At 40.6% G+C, this 14,105-nt stretch overlaps 2 protein-coding genes across 2 annotated transcripts in view; one reads left to right on the forward strand and one right to left on the reverse strand.

The window, feature by feature from the left end:
* CUNH3orf49 (chromosome unknown C3orf49 homolog) overlaps window positions 1-14,105 on the forward strand; it is an 18,378-nt gene continuing 4,273 nt past the window's right edge. Inside the window, exons 1-5 of the mRNA XM_047096256.1 lie at window positions 1-125; window positions 3,670-3,992; window positions 8,210-8,334; window positions 11,945-12,058; window positions 12,512-12,676. Of these exons, the coding sequence (XP_046952212.1) occupies window positions 1-125; window positions 3,670-3,992; window positions 8,210-8,334; window positions 11,945-12,058; window positions 12,512-12,676 (852 nt within the window). The remainder of the gene's footprint in view (window positions 126-3,669; window positions 3,993-8,209; window positions 8,335-11,944; window positions 12,059-12,511; window positions 12,677-14,105) is intronic.
* The window catches only part of THOC7 (THO complex subunit 7), a 24,973-nt gene continuing 23,878 nt past the window's right edge, over window positions 13,011-14,105 (reverse strand). Inside the window, exon 8 of the mRNA XM_047096257.1 lies at window positions 13,011-14,060. Within this exon, the coding sequence (XP_046952213.1) occupies window positions 13,993-14,060 (68 nt within the window). The 3' untranslated portion in view covers window positions 13,011-13,992. The remainder of the gene's footprint in view (window positions 14,061-14,105) is intronic.

Genomic DNA, 14,105 nt, shown 5'->3' on the forward strand with positions numbered 1-14,105 from the left:
ATGGACCCCCCTCAACTGTACCTTCCAGAGTCTTTTAAGGGTGCCTGTGGAAGAGCTGGCCAGTACCGAAGACTCCAGCAACCCAGAAAGAAAAATGGCCCCTTCAAAAGGAAGGGGATGGAAAGGTAGGTAAACAGGAGTCATCTCCTTTTCTGTTAAGGGAGATTCTTTGGATTTTGCATTAAACGATGTTCACTGGGATGGTGAGAAAGGGTGGCATCTCTGTTTCAGCTTTGCCTTTAGAAATGAAGTCTCTGAACGGATCGGGGGTTGGGGGAGGCGCTGCATTTATACATTGGTCGGGAAGCCTAGTGCCACAAGGGAAGCCTCATTTAATAGGAAAGTGTAATCGTGATGAGGAAAACCTTTCCTTTCCACCTGAATTTGGGTTTTAATGCGACATAGGACGCTAAAATAAGCACTAAGTTGTTATTTCAGTCTCAAAATTTTAGACATCACATGTCCTCTGTAAATACTATGATTTTGAGAATTCAGTACTACATTCTTTGGGAAGAGGCCATGATGAATGAATGCTTTCTGTTCCCTTGCCCAGCAATAGGTACCGAAATACGTACTAATTGTACTTCACGCTGTGCACGTTCTTTAATCTAATGTTAAAACTGTCTTATATCTGGTATTTCCTGCCAATGGAAAAACCATAGACACAGGCATGAAATACTCCAAACATAATACATTTTAATTTGGAAAATCAATGAGATGATTTATTTTCCAATTTCTTTTGGCTTCTTTCTTACCAGGTTCATGAGCAATAGCTCAGACATGTAGAAATGAGGTGTTTTTATGAGGCCTGAATCATCAAACACCAACCTTCTGAACTTCCTTGGACAAAATGAAATATTGCAGAGATTTCCACTTTCAATAAGAAAATGAGGTTAAAAGGGGAAGCAGTACAACAAAATAAGTTCATTACCAACCAAGATACTTGAAAACTTAAGAAGGGAAGGGTTCTTTTCAAGACAGAAATTAACAACAGTTCTATTCCAAGGCCCTGGAATAAACTCACCTTTGTTAGTTATGTTATAAGTAGATTGGGGGGAGCCTGTGTGGATCAGTTGGTTAAGTGTTCTACTCTCGATTTTGGTTCAGGTCATGATCTCATGGTGTGTGATTTCGAGCCCTGCCTTGGGCTCAGTGCTGACAGCATGGAATTCTTTGTGTCCCTCTCTCTCTCTGCCCCTTCCCTGCTCACACTCTGTCTCTCTCAAGTAAATTTTAAAACAAACAAACAAATCAATAAATAGGGAATGAGGGTGCAGGGCATGGTGTGGGAGATACATTCTAGAGATTTGGACTCCTTAGAGCTGGGCTTTTAATCTGAGAGATGATGTGGATGGCCTTTGGGGTTCTTGAGCCTCCTGAAGTTGTATTTCTATTATTTTGGGAGTGTGCATGTGTGTGTGTGTGCGCGCATTTGTGTATTTATGGTAGTAGAAATTGATGGCTTTGTTAAATGATTCTCACAGGGCTCTATGGAAGATTATTCTTAGCCCATAAATGGTCTTTGGGCAAATTAGAAAATGGCATTCCATCTTTCAAACACTTTACTGCCATCTGCTAGAAAGTTATAGTAACTATACACCTCGATGACTGAATGTGAATAGCACCCCCTAGCGTTTGAGTGCATGTGTAACTGGAAGAACTCCTGTTTTTAGAACTCCAGTCCTAAAAGGGAGGCTGGCTACCCAATATGGCCTCCCTTCATTTGACCTCTAGTTTGAGGTCCCTCCTTGCCTTTTACATTTTTTCCTCACTCATCTGAATCACGTATTAGTAAAAGCTATCATTTATTAGGTGCCAAGTACATGATTTTTTCTTTTTATTCCCACATTTCTGAAAACAGTATACCCGTTTTCAAATGAGAAAAACCTAAGCTTATAGAGGTTAGATAACATGCCCAAGATCACGTAACTAGGCAGTGTGGTGCAGGGTTAACAAGACCATTTAACTCTGGTGCCTGGACTCTTCTGAACCACTTCCCATGTGTAATTACAGAGAAGCTGAATGATTTAGGTCCAGGTTAGAGCAGTATTTTCTTGGAGGATGCTGTATGGTGGTACTCGAGATATTTTAGGTAGCATATGATGAAGGACATCTTTTATTAGTTATGAGCTTATTTTAATCCGTATTAGAAATACATGTCCCATATATTGCAAACATAACATAACATAATATAAAATCTGGGATTTCATCCAGAGAAATGAAAGTTTATATTCATACAAATGCTTATGTGTGTATTCATATTAGCCCCACACTGGAAACAATCCAAATGTTTTTCAATGAGCGAATGATTAGACAGTGGTAATCCATATCATGGAATATTACTCAGAAACAAAAAGGAACAAATAATTGATACATCCACCAACCTGGATGAATTTCCAGGAGATTTATGCTGAGTGAAAAAAAGTAAATCCCCAAAAGTTCATCGGCTGTATGATTCCATTTATATAACATTTTTGAAAGGACAAAAATTATACAAATGGAGGACAGCTTAAGGAGACGGTGGGGGTGAGTGGGGAAGTGGGCGTGGCCATAACACATGAAGGATCCTGGTGGTGATGGAAATGTTCTATATCTTGACGGTATCGATGTTGTGACAGTTACACTTTTACAAGAGGTTACCATTGGAGGAAACTGGGCAAATCTCCCCGTATCACTTCTTAAGACTGCCTGTGAAATGACAGTTATCTCAAAATAAAAGGTTTAATTTTTTTTAACCAATCGAGCCATCCAGGTGCCCAAGATTTAACTTTTTTAAATCCCTGGGATTTTATGGATATTATTGTTTTGGATGACACTAAAGATAACAGCTACTTGAGGAAGAATATTAGCTAAAGAATGGTTATCATGATATAGATGATATTTACTCTAGAATAGTGAGTAACGCAGACATTGGGATCAGATCCTGGGCTTATTTAACCTTTCAAAGCTTTAATCTGTCATTTATAAAAAGGAGATGACAGTAGGAAAAGGGTAAATTACATAAAATACAGGGAAGAACTTGAAAGAGTGTTCCATGCATAGAAAGCTGCTAAGGAACGTTATCTATTTGTATTACTGAGATACGCCAAAATGATGAAGATGGTGTGTGACTATTTGCAATTTTAGAAACAAGAGTTTAGAGTTACTCTATCCAAATGAGTGCTCTGTGTACTTGCAACATTTATGGGGCTTTGGGGACTGCGTCCCTTAATGACTACTCTAGCCGACTCTCCTCTCTCATCACTGTAGACTGGGAACCACCAAATCCAGCAAAAGCCATCATTGAGACAAGGTTGCCTATTTGCCAATATGTGTTCTAACACTCACAGACCCGGATTAAAATCGGCATTCTATGCTTGGCCAAATTAACTTAACCTCTCTTTGTTTCAGTTTACTCGTTAGTGAAACAGAGATAACAATATGACCTACCTCTTAGGGAGCTAAGAGGATAAAACGAGAGAGTGGCCAGAAGGCACTTGACTACAGTTGGGTAACAAAACACCAAGGAGTTGCTTTGGCTTGGTTTTTCTGTGATTTGATTCTTGGTCTACAGTTTTACTTTTTGGAATTGTGTGATTAGGTCACAATTCAAGTTTAGATTTTGATGATTTCAGTCATTTGTTTCTAACTTTTTAATTTCCTTAAAACAAATTCTTTTTTAATTTTTAGATGGCATAGAGCTGTGTCTACCAACCTAGTAAAACAAAACATATTGGTGCCCAGAGACGAAACGTCCGGGGATAGCGACATGGAATTTCATGAAAGCCAGCAAAATACAAAAAAAAACTGGATGAAGAAAGTGAAGACTGTTTTGGGAAGGATGCTGTCCTACAAAAGTAGAAGCAAGTCAGCAAATGGCAGCAGAGGGGCCTCCGCTAACCCTAAGGAAAATTTCCTTTCAAACCCTCAGAGCCTTCTTCCTAGAATTGTCAAGGACCTTCCGTCCGCCAGGTTATTCATGAAACCAAGAATGAGAAAGCTGTCACAGAATGGTAATCAAAGGCAACTCATGGTTAAGTGTCAAGGCCAAGGGGGAATAGTGAAATTAGGACGGCTTTGCTTGCTACCCAAAGTGTGGCATCTCCTGGGAGCTTGTCTGAAATGCAGAATCTCAGGCCCCGCCTGGGTCTACTGAGTCAGAATCTGCATTCTATACCTAGCCCCAGATGATGTACTTGTGCATACATTTTGAAGAGCTCTGCATTAGATTGCCTTTGAGGTCCTTCCCAGTCCAACTGGTGGTCTTTTTTTCTAAAGCCCCTGTTTTATTTAAATGTGCACCCACATGCCTATATGTGTATAGACACATATATACATCTATATGTATATGTACATGTATATGAGAAAATCAAACTAAAGTAGGATTTTTCTTTTGTTTCTGGAAAGAGCAGTAATGCAGCCTTTGAAATAGTTATTTCCTACAGTGGAGGGTATGGGAGATTTCTATGAATATAATTTATGATTGGTAAATCCTAAGTAACATTTTATTTTATGTATCTAATTCCCACGTTCCTCATGGAAGAATCAACATTTGAATTGTTTTCTTTTTCCTTTCTTTTTTTTTTTTTAATTTTTTTTTTTAACGTGTATTCATTTTTGAGACAGAGAGAGACAGAGCATGAACGGGGGAGGGTCACAGAGAGAGGGAGACACAGAATCCGAAACAGGCTCCAGGCTCTGAGCTGTCAGCACAGAGCCCAACGCGGGGCTCAAACCCACGGACCGTGGGATCATGACCTGAGCCGAAGTCAGATGCTTAACGGACCGAGCCACCCAGGCACCCCAACATTTGAATTGTTGACTTGAAGTCTTTTATGCAATGCAATGATGCTGTTTGGTGGGGGGGAGGGGTCCTATCAGTTATAACGAACATTACCACAAATATTTGCATTCTTCTCTGTAGCTTTTCTAAGTTAATAGACTATTTTTTTTAGAGCAGTTGTAGGTTTACTAGAAAAATGGAAGATACAGAGATTTACTTCCCATATACCCTCACTCCTTACCCCACCCACACAGTTTCCTCTATTACTAACGTCTTGGCTTAATATGACAACGCCATCATGTGATGTCCTATATCCACCATTACAGTGCCAGACAGGGCAGCTTCACTGCCCTAAATATCTTGTGTAGCTTCTTCATGTCCTTTATAGCAGAGCACCAGGAAACGTGTGTAGCCCTAAGATAGGGAATCCACACACAATCCCACATTTCACACAGTGATAAGGCTGCATACCTGGTGAGTACTACTTTTTCAGAAAATAAACAAATAAACACCCCCAAAAATGATGGCTTCCAGGTGACTGATGGCCCTTTTAAACTCTCTCTTCTGGAAAAAGCAGTCAGTAACGCTAGGATCCAAGCCTCTAGCAATTACCTGGTATGGATGGACTTACCTATTTTCATTGAAAATAACAAAGACAACATGTTTCTATACTGATGGGGCTGAAGTTGAAGAGTCTAACAGGACATAGAGGATCCAATTCTTCCTTCCCATCTGTGTGCATTGGCTTATTTTTGTCTTAGTTGGAATAACCAATATCTATACCAAGATTTCTTCCAAAAACATGCCTTTCAGGCCATAGCTGTAACATTACGACACTGTCTCACCTGTGGCCCAAAGACAGTGACTTTTCCCTGTTGACCTTCCGAACATTTTTAACAAATATTCACCAAATACTTATTTTATGTCCGCCACGCTATTAAGGATAGAGTAGCGGGTGGAACAGACATGGTCCCGGATCTCATGAAGTTATAGAATAGAGGGACGTTCCAACACTAGCCAGATAATTACATCTGATGCCAAGTAGCAGCACAGGGCACCTACAGAAACCCATCACGGGTGCTCTAACTTTGGGGGAGGAGCCCTAGGAAGGCCTCCCTGAGGAAGGGACAGCTCAGTTGAGATTTGAAGGACAACTAGAGTCAGATGAGGAGAGTGGGAAGAGTTTTCCAGGAAGAGGGGAGAGCATATTCATATCCCCATCTAAAAAGAGCACTGAGCATAATAAAGAAAAGAAAGTAATTCAGTCATTCTCTCTACACTCACCTTTACAGACTTTCATATAAGTCAGTGTTCATAATAACAATTAAGCTCTCATAATAAAGCCTTTAAATCTGCTACCTGTGTCCTCCTCTCCAAGAATTTAGGGCACAGGAAGCAGGCTTTCTGGGTCTGATTCATCTACTTCTGACTCAAATGGTTCAGCTTCTACTATAATCTGGGCAATAGTAGAGTTCTGAGCTTTCCACTGATTTGTCAACCATTCAAATATCAAGTTAGTATGTTATTAGCATCAGGTCAATCATACATGGTATGTGGAGAGGAATTCACCACTGCCCAGTAGAACTTTGCGTGAGGATGGGGCGCCCGGGTGGCTCATTGGTTAAGCGTCCGACTTCAGCTCAGGTCATGATCTCACGGTTTGTGAGTTCGAGTCCCGCATCGGGCTCTGTGCTGGCAGCTCACAGCCTGGAGCCTGCTTCAGATTCAATGGTACAGGTACAATGTCAAGGAAGAGCCGGTGAATAAGGTGGTCAGGATGTTGTTAGCCACATTAACAATTTTTAACTTTCTCCTAAGAATTTTTAACTTTTTGATAAGAAACCATCAAATACTTTCAAGCTGGGGATTTATATAACCTGATTTGTATTTTTTAAAGACAGCACAGGCTGCAGAGTAGGGAGGGGATGGGAGGTCAGCAGATCCAGGAAGAACGATAGAGAGGCTCTGAACGTTCATTCCAGCAAGGAACGATAGTAGCTTGGTTGGTTGCCAACAGTGGGGATGCGGAGGTAATGGGAGAAGCGTTCATAGGTTGAAGTTGTGAGATTTGGGGAAGAGCTGGAGAGTGGAGGGCAGGGAGAGGGAGGAGTCCCTGGGTTGAGCACCTGCTCAGAGGGCAGAGCCCCATTCACTTAGGAGCCACCACTCCTCGAGAAGTTCTTATCAATGGACCTTAAGCAAGATTGTAGGTGTGAGCACGGGGTGAAGGCACTGAAACACAGAGCGAATTGCAAACACCTTTTCCCCAATGCCCTGGTCAATCCCTTTGACTACATGAAATAAAAGCCTCATGCCCTGCCTTCTTTTTTTAATAAAAAGGAGAATAACCTAACCTTAGTCCCTTCTGCAGGCAATAACATGGTTTGTTTTTACCATATTAATTTTAATGCCTATTTATGATGCTGTTTTATTTATGCTAGTGTTTCAAGGATTCCTTTGTAAAAGCATGTATTGTGTTAAGAATTGAACTGACATAAAGAAAAATATTAAGGAGGCTGGGTTTCACATGGCTCCTGGAAAATGAGTATGGTATTTGATGACTGAGCCTTGAGCCACATGGCTGGGGAGTGAATAGCTTTAAACATTGTTTCAATTAATGACAAGTACTCAAGGGATGGTCTTATACATTAGAGGGGTACTTTTTCTAATTCCACAACAATTAAAGGAAAAAGTAATCCAGGGCAAAAACAATGTCTCAAACACAGAGACATAACCACCTTGTCAGAACGCGTTGGTGACCACTGAGGTCATGACCACGAGAAAAGGCAGATGTGTACAGGAGAAAGTGTAAGATTAGAAAAAGAAAACCCAGGGGCGCCTGGGTGGCTCAGTGAGTTAAGTGTCCAACTTCCACTCAGGCTGTGATCTCAGGGTTTGTGGGTTTGAGCCCCACATTTTGGCTCTGTGCTAAGAGCTCAGAGTCTGGAGCCTGCTTTGGATTCTGTGGCTCCCTCTTTCTCTGTCCTCCCCTGCTCACGCTCTGTCTCCTGCCCCCAACTCCACTCAAAAATGCATAAACTTTTTTTTTTAAGTTAAAAAAGAACAGAAAAGAAAAAGCAAACCCATTTTTTGTCTTTAACCCTAAGGACAAAAGCTACCGAGGGAGCATGGACTGCTGTCTTTTCAGAATACTTTCTTTTTTTCTTTTTTTAAGTTTGTTTATTTTGAGAGGCAGAGAGAGAACATGAGTGTGAGTGGGGGAGGGGCAGAGAGAGGGAGAGAGAGAATCCCATGCAGGCTCTGCACTGTCAGCACAGAGACCGACGTGGGGCTGGAACTCACGAACCCTGAGATCATGACCTGAGCTGAAATCAAGAGTCGGCTGCTTAATCGACAGAACCACCCAGGCACCCCCACAGCTCTTTCTAGTAAGAAAGTTGATCATTGTGATCCTTACAAGTTCTTTTCCCCCTCCTTCTTTCTAAGCAACTATACAACTTGATGTTGTAGAAGCTGAGACAGAGGAGATAACCCAAGGAAATACTCTACTCCGGGCCAGGAGAACCACCAAGCGGTTGTCTGTGACATCCCTTCCTTCAGGACTGCAGAAGGTACAATGTTAAAACACACTCACCTCTACAGACTTTCCTATAAGTCATTGTTCATAATACTAATTAAGTTCTCATAATAAAGCCTTTAAATCTGCTGCCTGTGTCCTCCTCTCCAAGAATTTAGGGCACAGCAAACAGGCTTTCTGAGTCTGATTCATCTACTTCTGACTCAAATGGTCCAGCTTCTACTATAATCTGGGCAATAGTAGAGTTCTGAGCTTTCCACTGATTTGTCAACCATTCAAATATCAAGTTAGTATATTATTAGCATCAGGTCAATCATGCATGGTATGTGGAGAGGAATTCACCACTGCCCAGTAGAACTTTGCGTGAGGACGGGGCGCCTGGGTGGCTCATTGGTTAAGCGTCCGACTTCAGCTCAGGTCATGATCTCACGGTTTGTGAGTTCGAGTCCCGCATCGGGCTCTGTGCTGGCAGCTCACAGCCTGGAGCCTGCTTCAGATTCTGTGTCTCCCCCTCTCTCTACCCGTCCCCTGCTCATACTCTGTGTCTCTCTGTCTCTCAATAATAAATAAACATTAAAAAAAAGAACTTTGTGTGAGGATACAAGTGTGCACTGTCCAATATTGTAGCCAATAGCCACATGTGACTTTTGAGCCTGAAATGTGGCCAGGGCAATTAAAAAGTTCAATTTTTAATTGTATTTCACTGTAACTGAAATTTAAAGATAGTCACATGTGTAGACAGTGTAGCAGTAGACAGTCCAAGAGTTTCCAAACCAAAGCCTATGCTTATTTGTGCATATATAAACTTCAGCCTAAATTGCCCAGGCTATTTTTTTTAAATCACCGGAACTATTATTTTTTCAGTTTATTTATTTATTTTGAGAGGGAGATTGTATTTTGAGAGAGAGTACGGGAGGGATAGGAAGAGAGGGAAAGAGAGAGAATCCCAAGCAGGCTCCACGTCGTCAGCACAGAGCCCAACGTGGGGCTCAAACTCACAAACCGTGAGATCATGACCTGAGCCGAAACCAAGAGTCAGATGCTTAATCAACTTAGCCACCCAGGTGCCTAATTATTTTAAATATAACAAATAATGGGGCACCTGGGTGGCTTAGTCAGTTAGGTGTTCGACTTCGGCTTAGGTCATGATCTCGTGGTTCATGAGTTTGAGTCCCATGTCGGGCTCTGTGCTGACAGCTCAGAGCCTGAGCCTGCTTTAGATTCTGTGTCTCCCTCTCTCTCTCTGCCCCTCCCCAGCTCATGGTCTGTCTCTCAAAAATGAATAAACATTAAAAAAATTATTAAAAAATACATAAATACAGCAAATATTTACTTAAAGCTAACTCTGCTCCAGTTCTAAGTGTTTTATAAATATTAACTCAGATAATAATTACAACAATCCTATAAGATAGATAGCAATACAGGGGCGCCTGGGTGGTTCAGTCGGTGAAGCATCAGATTTTGGCTCAGGTCATGATCTCACAATTTGTGAGTTCAAGCCCTATGACAGCTCAGAGCCTGGAGTCTGTTTTAGATTCTGTGTATCCCTGTCTCTCTGCCCCTCCCCTGCTCGTGCTCTGTCCCTCTCTTTCAAAAATAAATAAACATTAAAAAAAAAAAAAAGGTAGATGGCAATACTATCCTTATTTTAAGGATTGCCCTGGGAGGTTAAATAATTTGCTTAGATAAGTGGTAGAGACAGGTTTCAAATCCAGGAAGGTCTGGCTCTTGAGTCCTTAATCTTAATTACTATGCTGAATACTAATTGTACTGTCTCAAATGATAGCCACTAGGTATATGTGACTGTTTAGTTAAAATTAAATAAAAGTTCACTTCCTCAGTTGCACTAGCTACATTTCAAGTTGATTGCTAATGACATGTGGTTCATGGCTGTTGTATTAGGCAGCACATAAAGAAAGAAAATTTCCATTTTTGCAGAAAGTTCTATTGAACAGTGCTGTTCTAGAGTATCATTGTCAGAAGGCACCAATATTAGTTTTGAGTTTTGCCTTTTGTGTGTTAGGTTCGCATTCATTTTATTCCTATTATGTACTGGGCAATTTCTAGGTTTGGGGACTAAAAGACGTAGTCCTGTTTTGTGAACCTTATAGTTTAGTAGAGGGGATAGACATTAAACCATGGCTCTGCAGAGCACTGAGGTAAGGATAAGTTTTTGAATGAATGGCAATGGGACAAGTAGATGTTCATAGGGGAAAAAAGAAAATTGATCCCTATCTCACACCATATACAAAATTAATTCCTGTTGGGTTCTAGATCTGTGTGGAAAAGGTAAAAGCTTAAAACCTCTGGAGGACAATAAAAATTATTTCAGTATAGAGAAAGACTTCTTAGGAACAAGTATCACTGACCATGAAAGAAAAAAATGGATATATTTGGTTATAGCAAGAATTGCTGGTCAGCAAAAGACATTAAATCGAAGGTTGTCAACTGGCTGTGAAGAGTTCTGTTTAGTTCTCAGAATGATCTCAACAATGTATGTGAATTAATTGGTCACACTGAAAAATGAGACTATTTCCAAAAAAAAATCAGGATTTTAAGCCTTCTTTTGAAAAATGGGATTTGGGAGCATTAGGCCCACAGTTTCTCATGATTGACAGCAGGAGATGTGCAGAGGCTGGCCCCTTGGCAGGAGGCGCATTCTCTCCAGTTTACCACCAGCTGCAACTGGTTCTGTTTTACACAACCTGCCTGGACCATCTAGGCATTTGACATTAGAATAGTGGTATTCAACAAACACAGATATAACTTAGCAATTATACATGTGCTGAGTGTTCAGTAGGAAAAAGTACTGGGTTTTATGGGAGAGAAAAAAGAGGGGTCCAACTATATAGACGGACTGGGGAGGGTCCGGCAAGTGACATGCGAGCCTGGGCAAGTTGGCTGGGCAGAGTGGTGGGTCAGCAGACTCGTCTGTAAACTCAGACACAGGGTAGGTCCCAGATGTGATTCCTCCTCCCACTGTGTGTAGGTCTAACAATAATTCCAAATACTAGTTACTAAGCACAAGGGGAAGGAAGAGTGAACCCAGTAAGACCAAAAGGAGCCTTTTAGCCAGGAGCCATGACCTAGGAATGATTTCCAATAGCAACACTATTAGGGCAGGTACTTAGAACCAGCAAGCCAGGGACGATAGGAAAATATCAGGCATGGGGTGAAAAGAACCCAGAGCTTCCTTTTTATGTTTGGAGACATGTCTGCCATGAAAATAAGGAAACCTGCAGAAAAGAGACCAAATTAACAACTGGATCCAGTGCTAATGAGCTTTCTGGGGCACTGGTCCTCAGCACCCCCCACTCTCACTGTGCTCAGCAGCTGCAGAGGCAATGATTTCTTCTTCCCCTTACGAATGACCTGCTTTTCCCGACACTGTATATTCTTTCAGAACCAGACAATCTCATTTCTCTGCACCCTATAGATCTCTTCAAAGAGAGCTCTGGGCACAAAGGAGATACATGGGGCGTGGAGAATAATATGAATGCTGTCTCCAACCCAGTGTTGTTATGTGGCAAATGTTCAATTTATAAGAGAATGTCCCAAGGGTGAGAATTCTTAGTTAAGCACGGTCACAGAAATAATGTTGGTACTTCTTAAGCTGAAGTGGTTTTTTTGCATTTTTATGATAGGTTCCGTACTCATCAAAAAAGAGATCCCACTTTCCAGCACTCAAAAAAAAGAAACATAGCGTGGAAAACATCCTCCGAAAATCAGATTTGACAGTGGGAAAGCTTCAAATGCAGGTAGTGGACAAAGGCTTTTGCTTTGTGTTTTTCAGAAGCATCACAGAGGGCCCAGTTGAACTGAACACGCTGCCCTGCTAGACAGCATGGCTATGGGATGGAGTTAATGATTAGCATGAAGAAATCATGTTAGTGGGGGGCATTCTGAGGGTGGCTGAAGGATTGCTAAGGGCAGCTCGGATGATGCTGTGTGCCTGATAAATATTGAGTGAATTCAATTAGAATGAAGGCATGCACACAGCCTTCTTTTGAGAAGAAATGAGATCGTCTTTACCGCTGGGTGGTAAATGCATGTTTTCAAGCTCTGTTTGCCATGACTTGAATTAGAATAATACTTTGGGATTTACAAAACGTCCACCAAGTCCTGAACTTGTCTCTCAGGAAAAACAACCGCCCCTTTGGTTTCTACAAGGTTTTCCAACACGCGGCTACATTTCTTTGTATCTGTCATAGGTGGATGACCTTATAGAAACAGTGACAGATAAATCCATGAAGTTATTGGCCCAAAGACATGCGGAGCTTCAACAGTGTGAGTTTCTAGGGGATGAAATTCTTCAGTCTTCGAAGCAGTTCCAGAGGATATCCAAGAGAACCATGAGGAAGTATAAACTGAAAAATGTATGTTTCCCATGTACCCGCTGCTGCTTCTGATTTTGTCCCTGATTGCACAGAACTTATCTTTATGGGAATTCTTATCTTTTGGTACATAATCCTGAATAAATCTAAGTGAATTAATCAACTGGGGAGAAGGACATTTCTTAGAATATTCTGCCCAACAGTCCTTCAAAAAAATTCTTTTTCGAAAAACTGATTTTTAATTCTGAGTCAACGTAATCAAGTTTTTGCTTCATAATTCTTCCTAATATTGGAAAACAGAAACATTTATCAGGGCATAGGAGGTCCGCAAGGAAATTTCTCCCATGATTTGCCAGATGAAATTAGAGGAAGCCAGTTAAAGGTATTATGACACTTTTAATATGACTACTACTGAGCTAATTTTCAACTTTCATATTTAAAGATAAGAATTCTTAAGATTACAAAAATTTAACATTGTTTAAAGTATGATTCATGCGAACTGTCATGTTTCCGAACTAAAATAAATGGTAAGGATGGAACCTAACAAGTACTGAGCATTAAATTCCATACTTAAGAAAATTACAAATGATTCAGCCTTAGCTTAATTTTTAAGATGATGAAATCCTTTATGCAAGACCATCTTAACAGACTGTTTTTTTGAGACAACTTTTTCTTTATCAATTTTTTTTTTCTGCTGAAAATGACCCCTACATAATGAAACAGTAGGAGAAAACATATTAACAAAACATTTTATAACCACATTGCTCAAGTGTTGAGGAGAGAGATCTAGAAAGCAATGCATATTGATTTGCTTTCATCTTATAATTACTTCTTACACCACCGATTGTTAGTATCATGCAACTTCTCCCCAAATGAGCATACGCTACCCCTATTTTGAACATAATTTCACAAATTTGCAGCCCTCTTGAAGCCTATTCATGAACTCCATTTTCAAAAGTGGTAACAATTTCCAGATTGACTCATTTTTCTCACCCACATCCTGGAAATGCCGCTTTCTCACAACCTTCAACATAGTTTATAAGCCAATCAGTGTTACCAGTTAAAAACTACCTACAACACTACTGAGCACAAAACATATCTGGCTTGAAAACATTCTATTAAACATTTTGGGATGTTGCTTCCTACCTTTCAAGAATAAAAAAGGCATTTCAATACAAACAAATCGATATTAAAGTCTTTTTCCTTTGTGTAAAGAAATCGGAATGAACTGTACATTAATATTTAAAAGCAAAGTAGTTCACTGCCAAAACTTTAAATCTCAAGAGTGCAACAAGTTCCAAACACAGTGAGCATGTTGTTACTTCTGTTTTCTTGGGAATGGTGAATGATTAGCCTGTCTATGGCTTGGAGTCTGTTTCCATGCTGGTTTCTTGAGCTTCTTCTACTTCGGAGAGCTTTTCATCATCTGTAGTTGAGAAAGAACCATAAAACTGCAGTCAAATTTTCTTAA

This window comes from Lynx rufus, unplaced genomic scaffold (assembly GCF_022079265.1).
Source record: "Lynx rufus isolate CCGP_SWC_20201006 ecotype Redwood Valley unplaced genomic scaffold, mLynRuf1.p SCAF_4, whole genome shotgun sequence".
Taxonomy (NCBI): domain Eukaryota; kingdom Metazoa; phylum Chordata; class Mammalia; order Carnivora; family Felidae; genus Lynx; species Lynx rufus.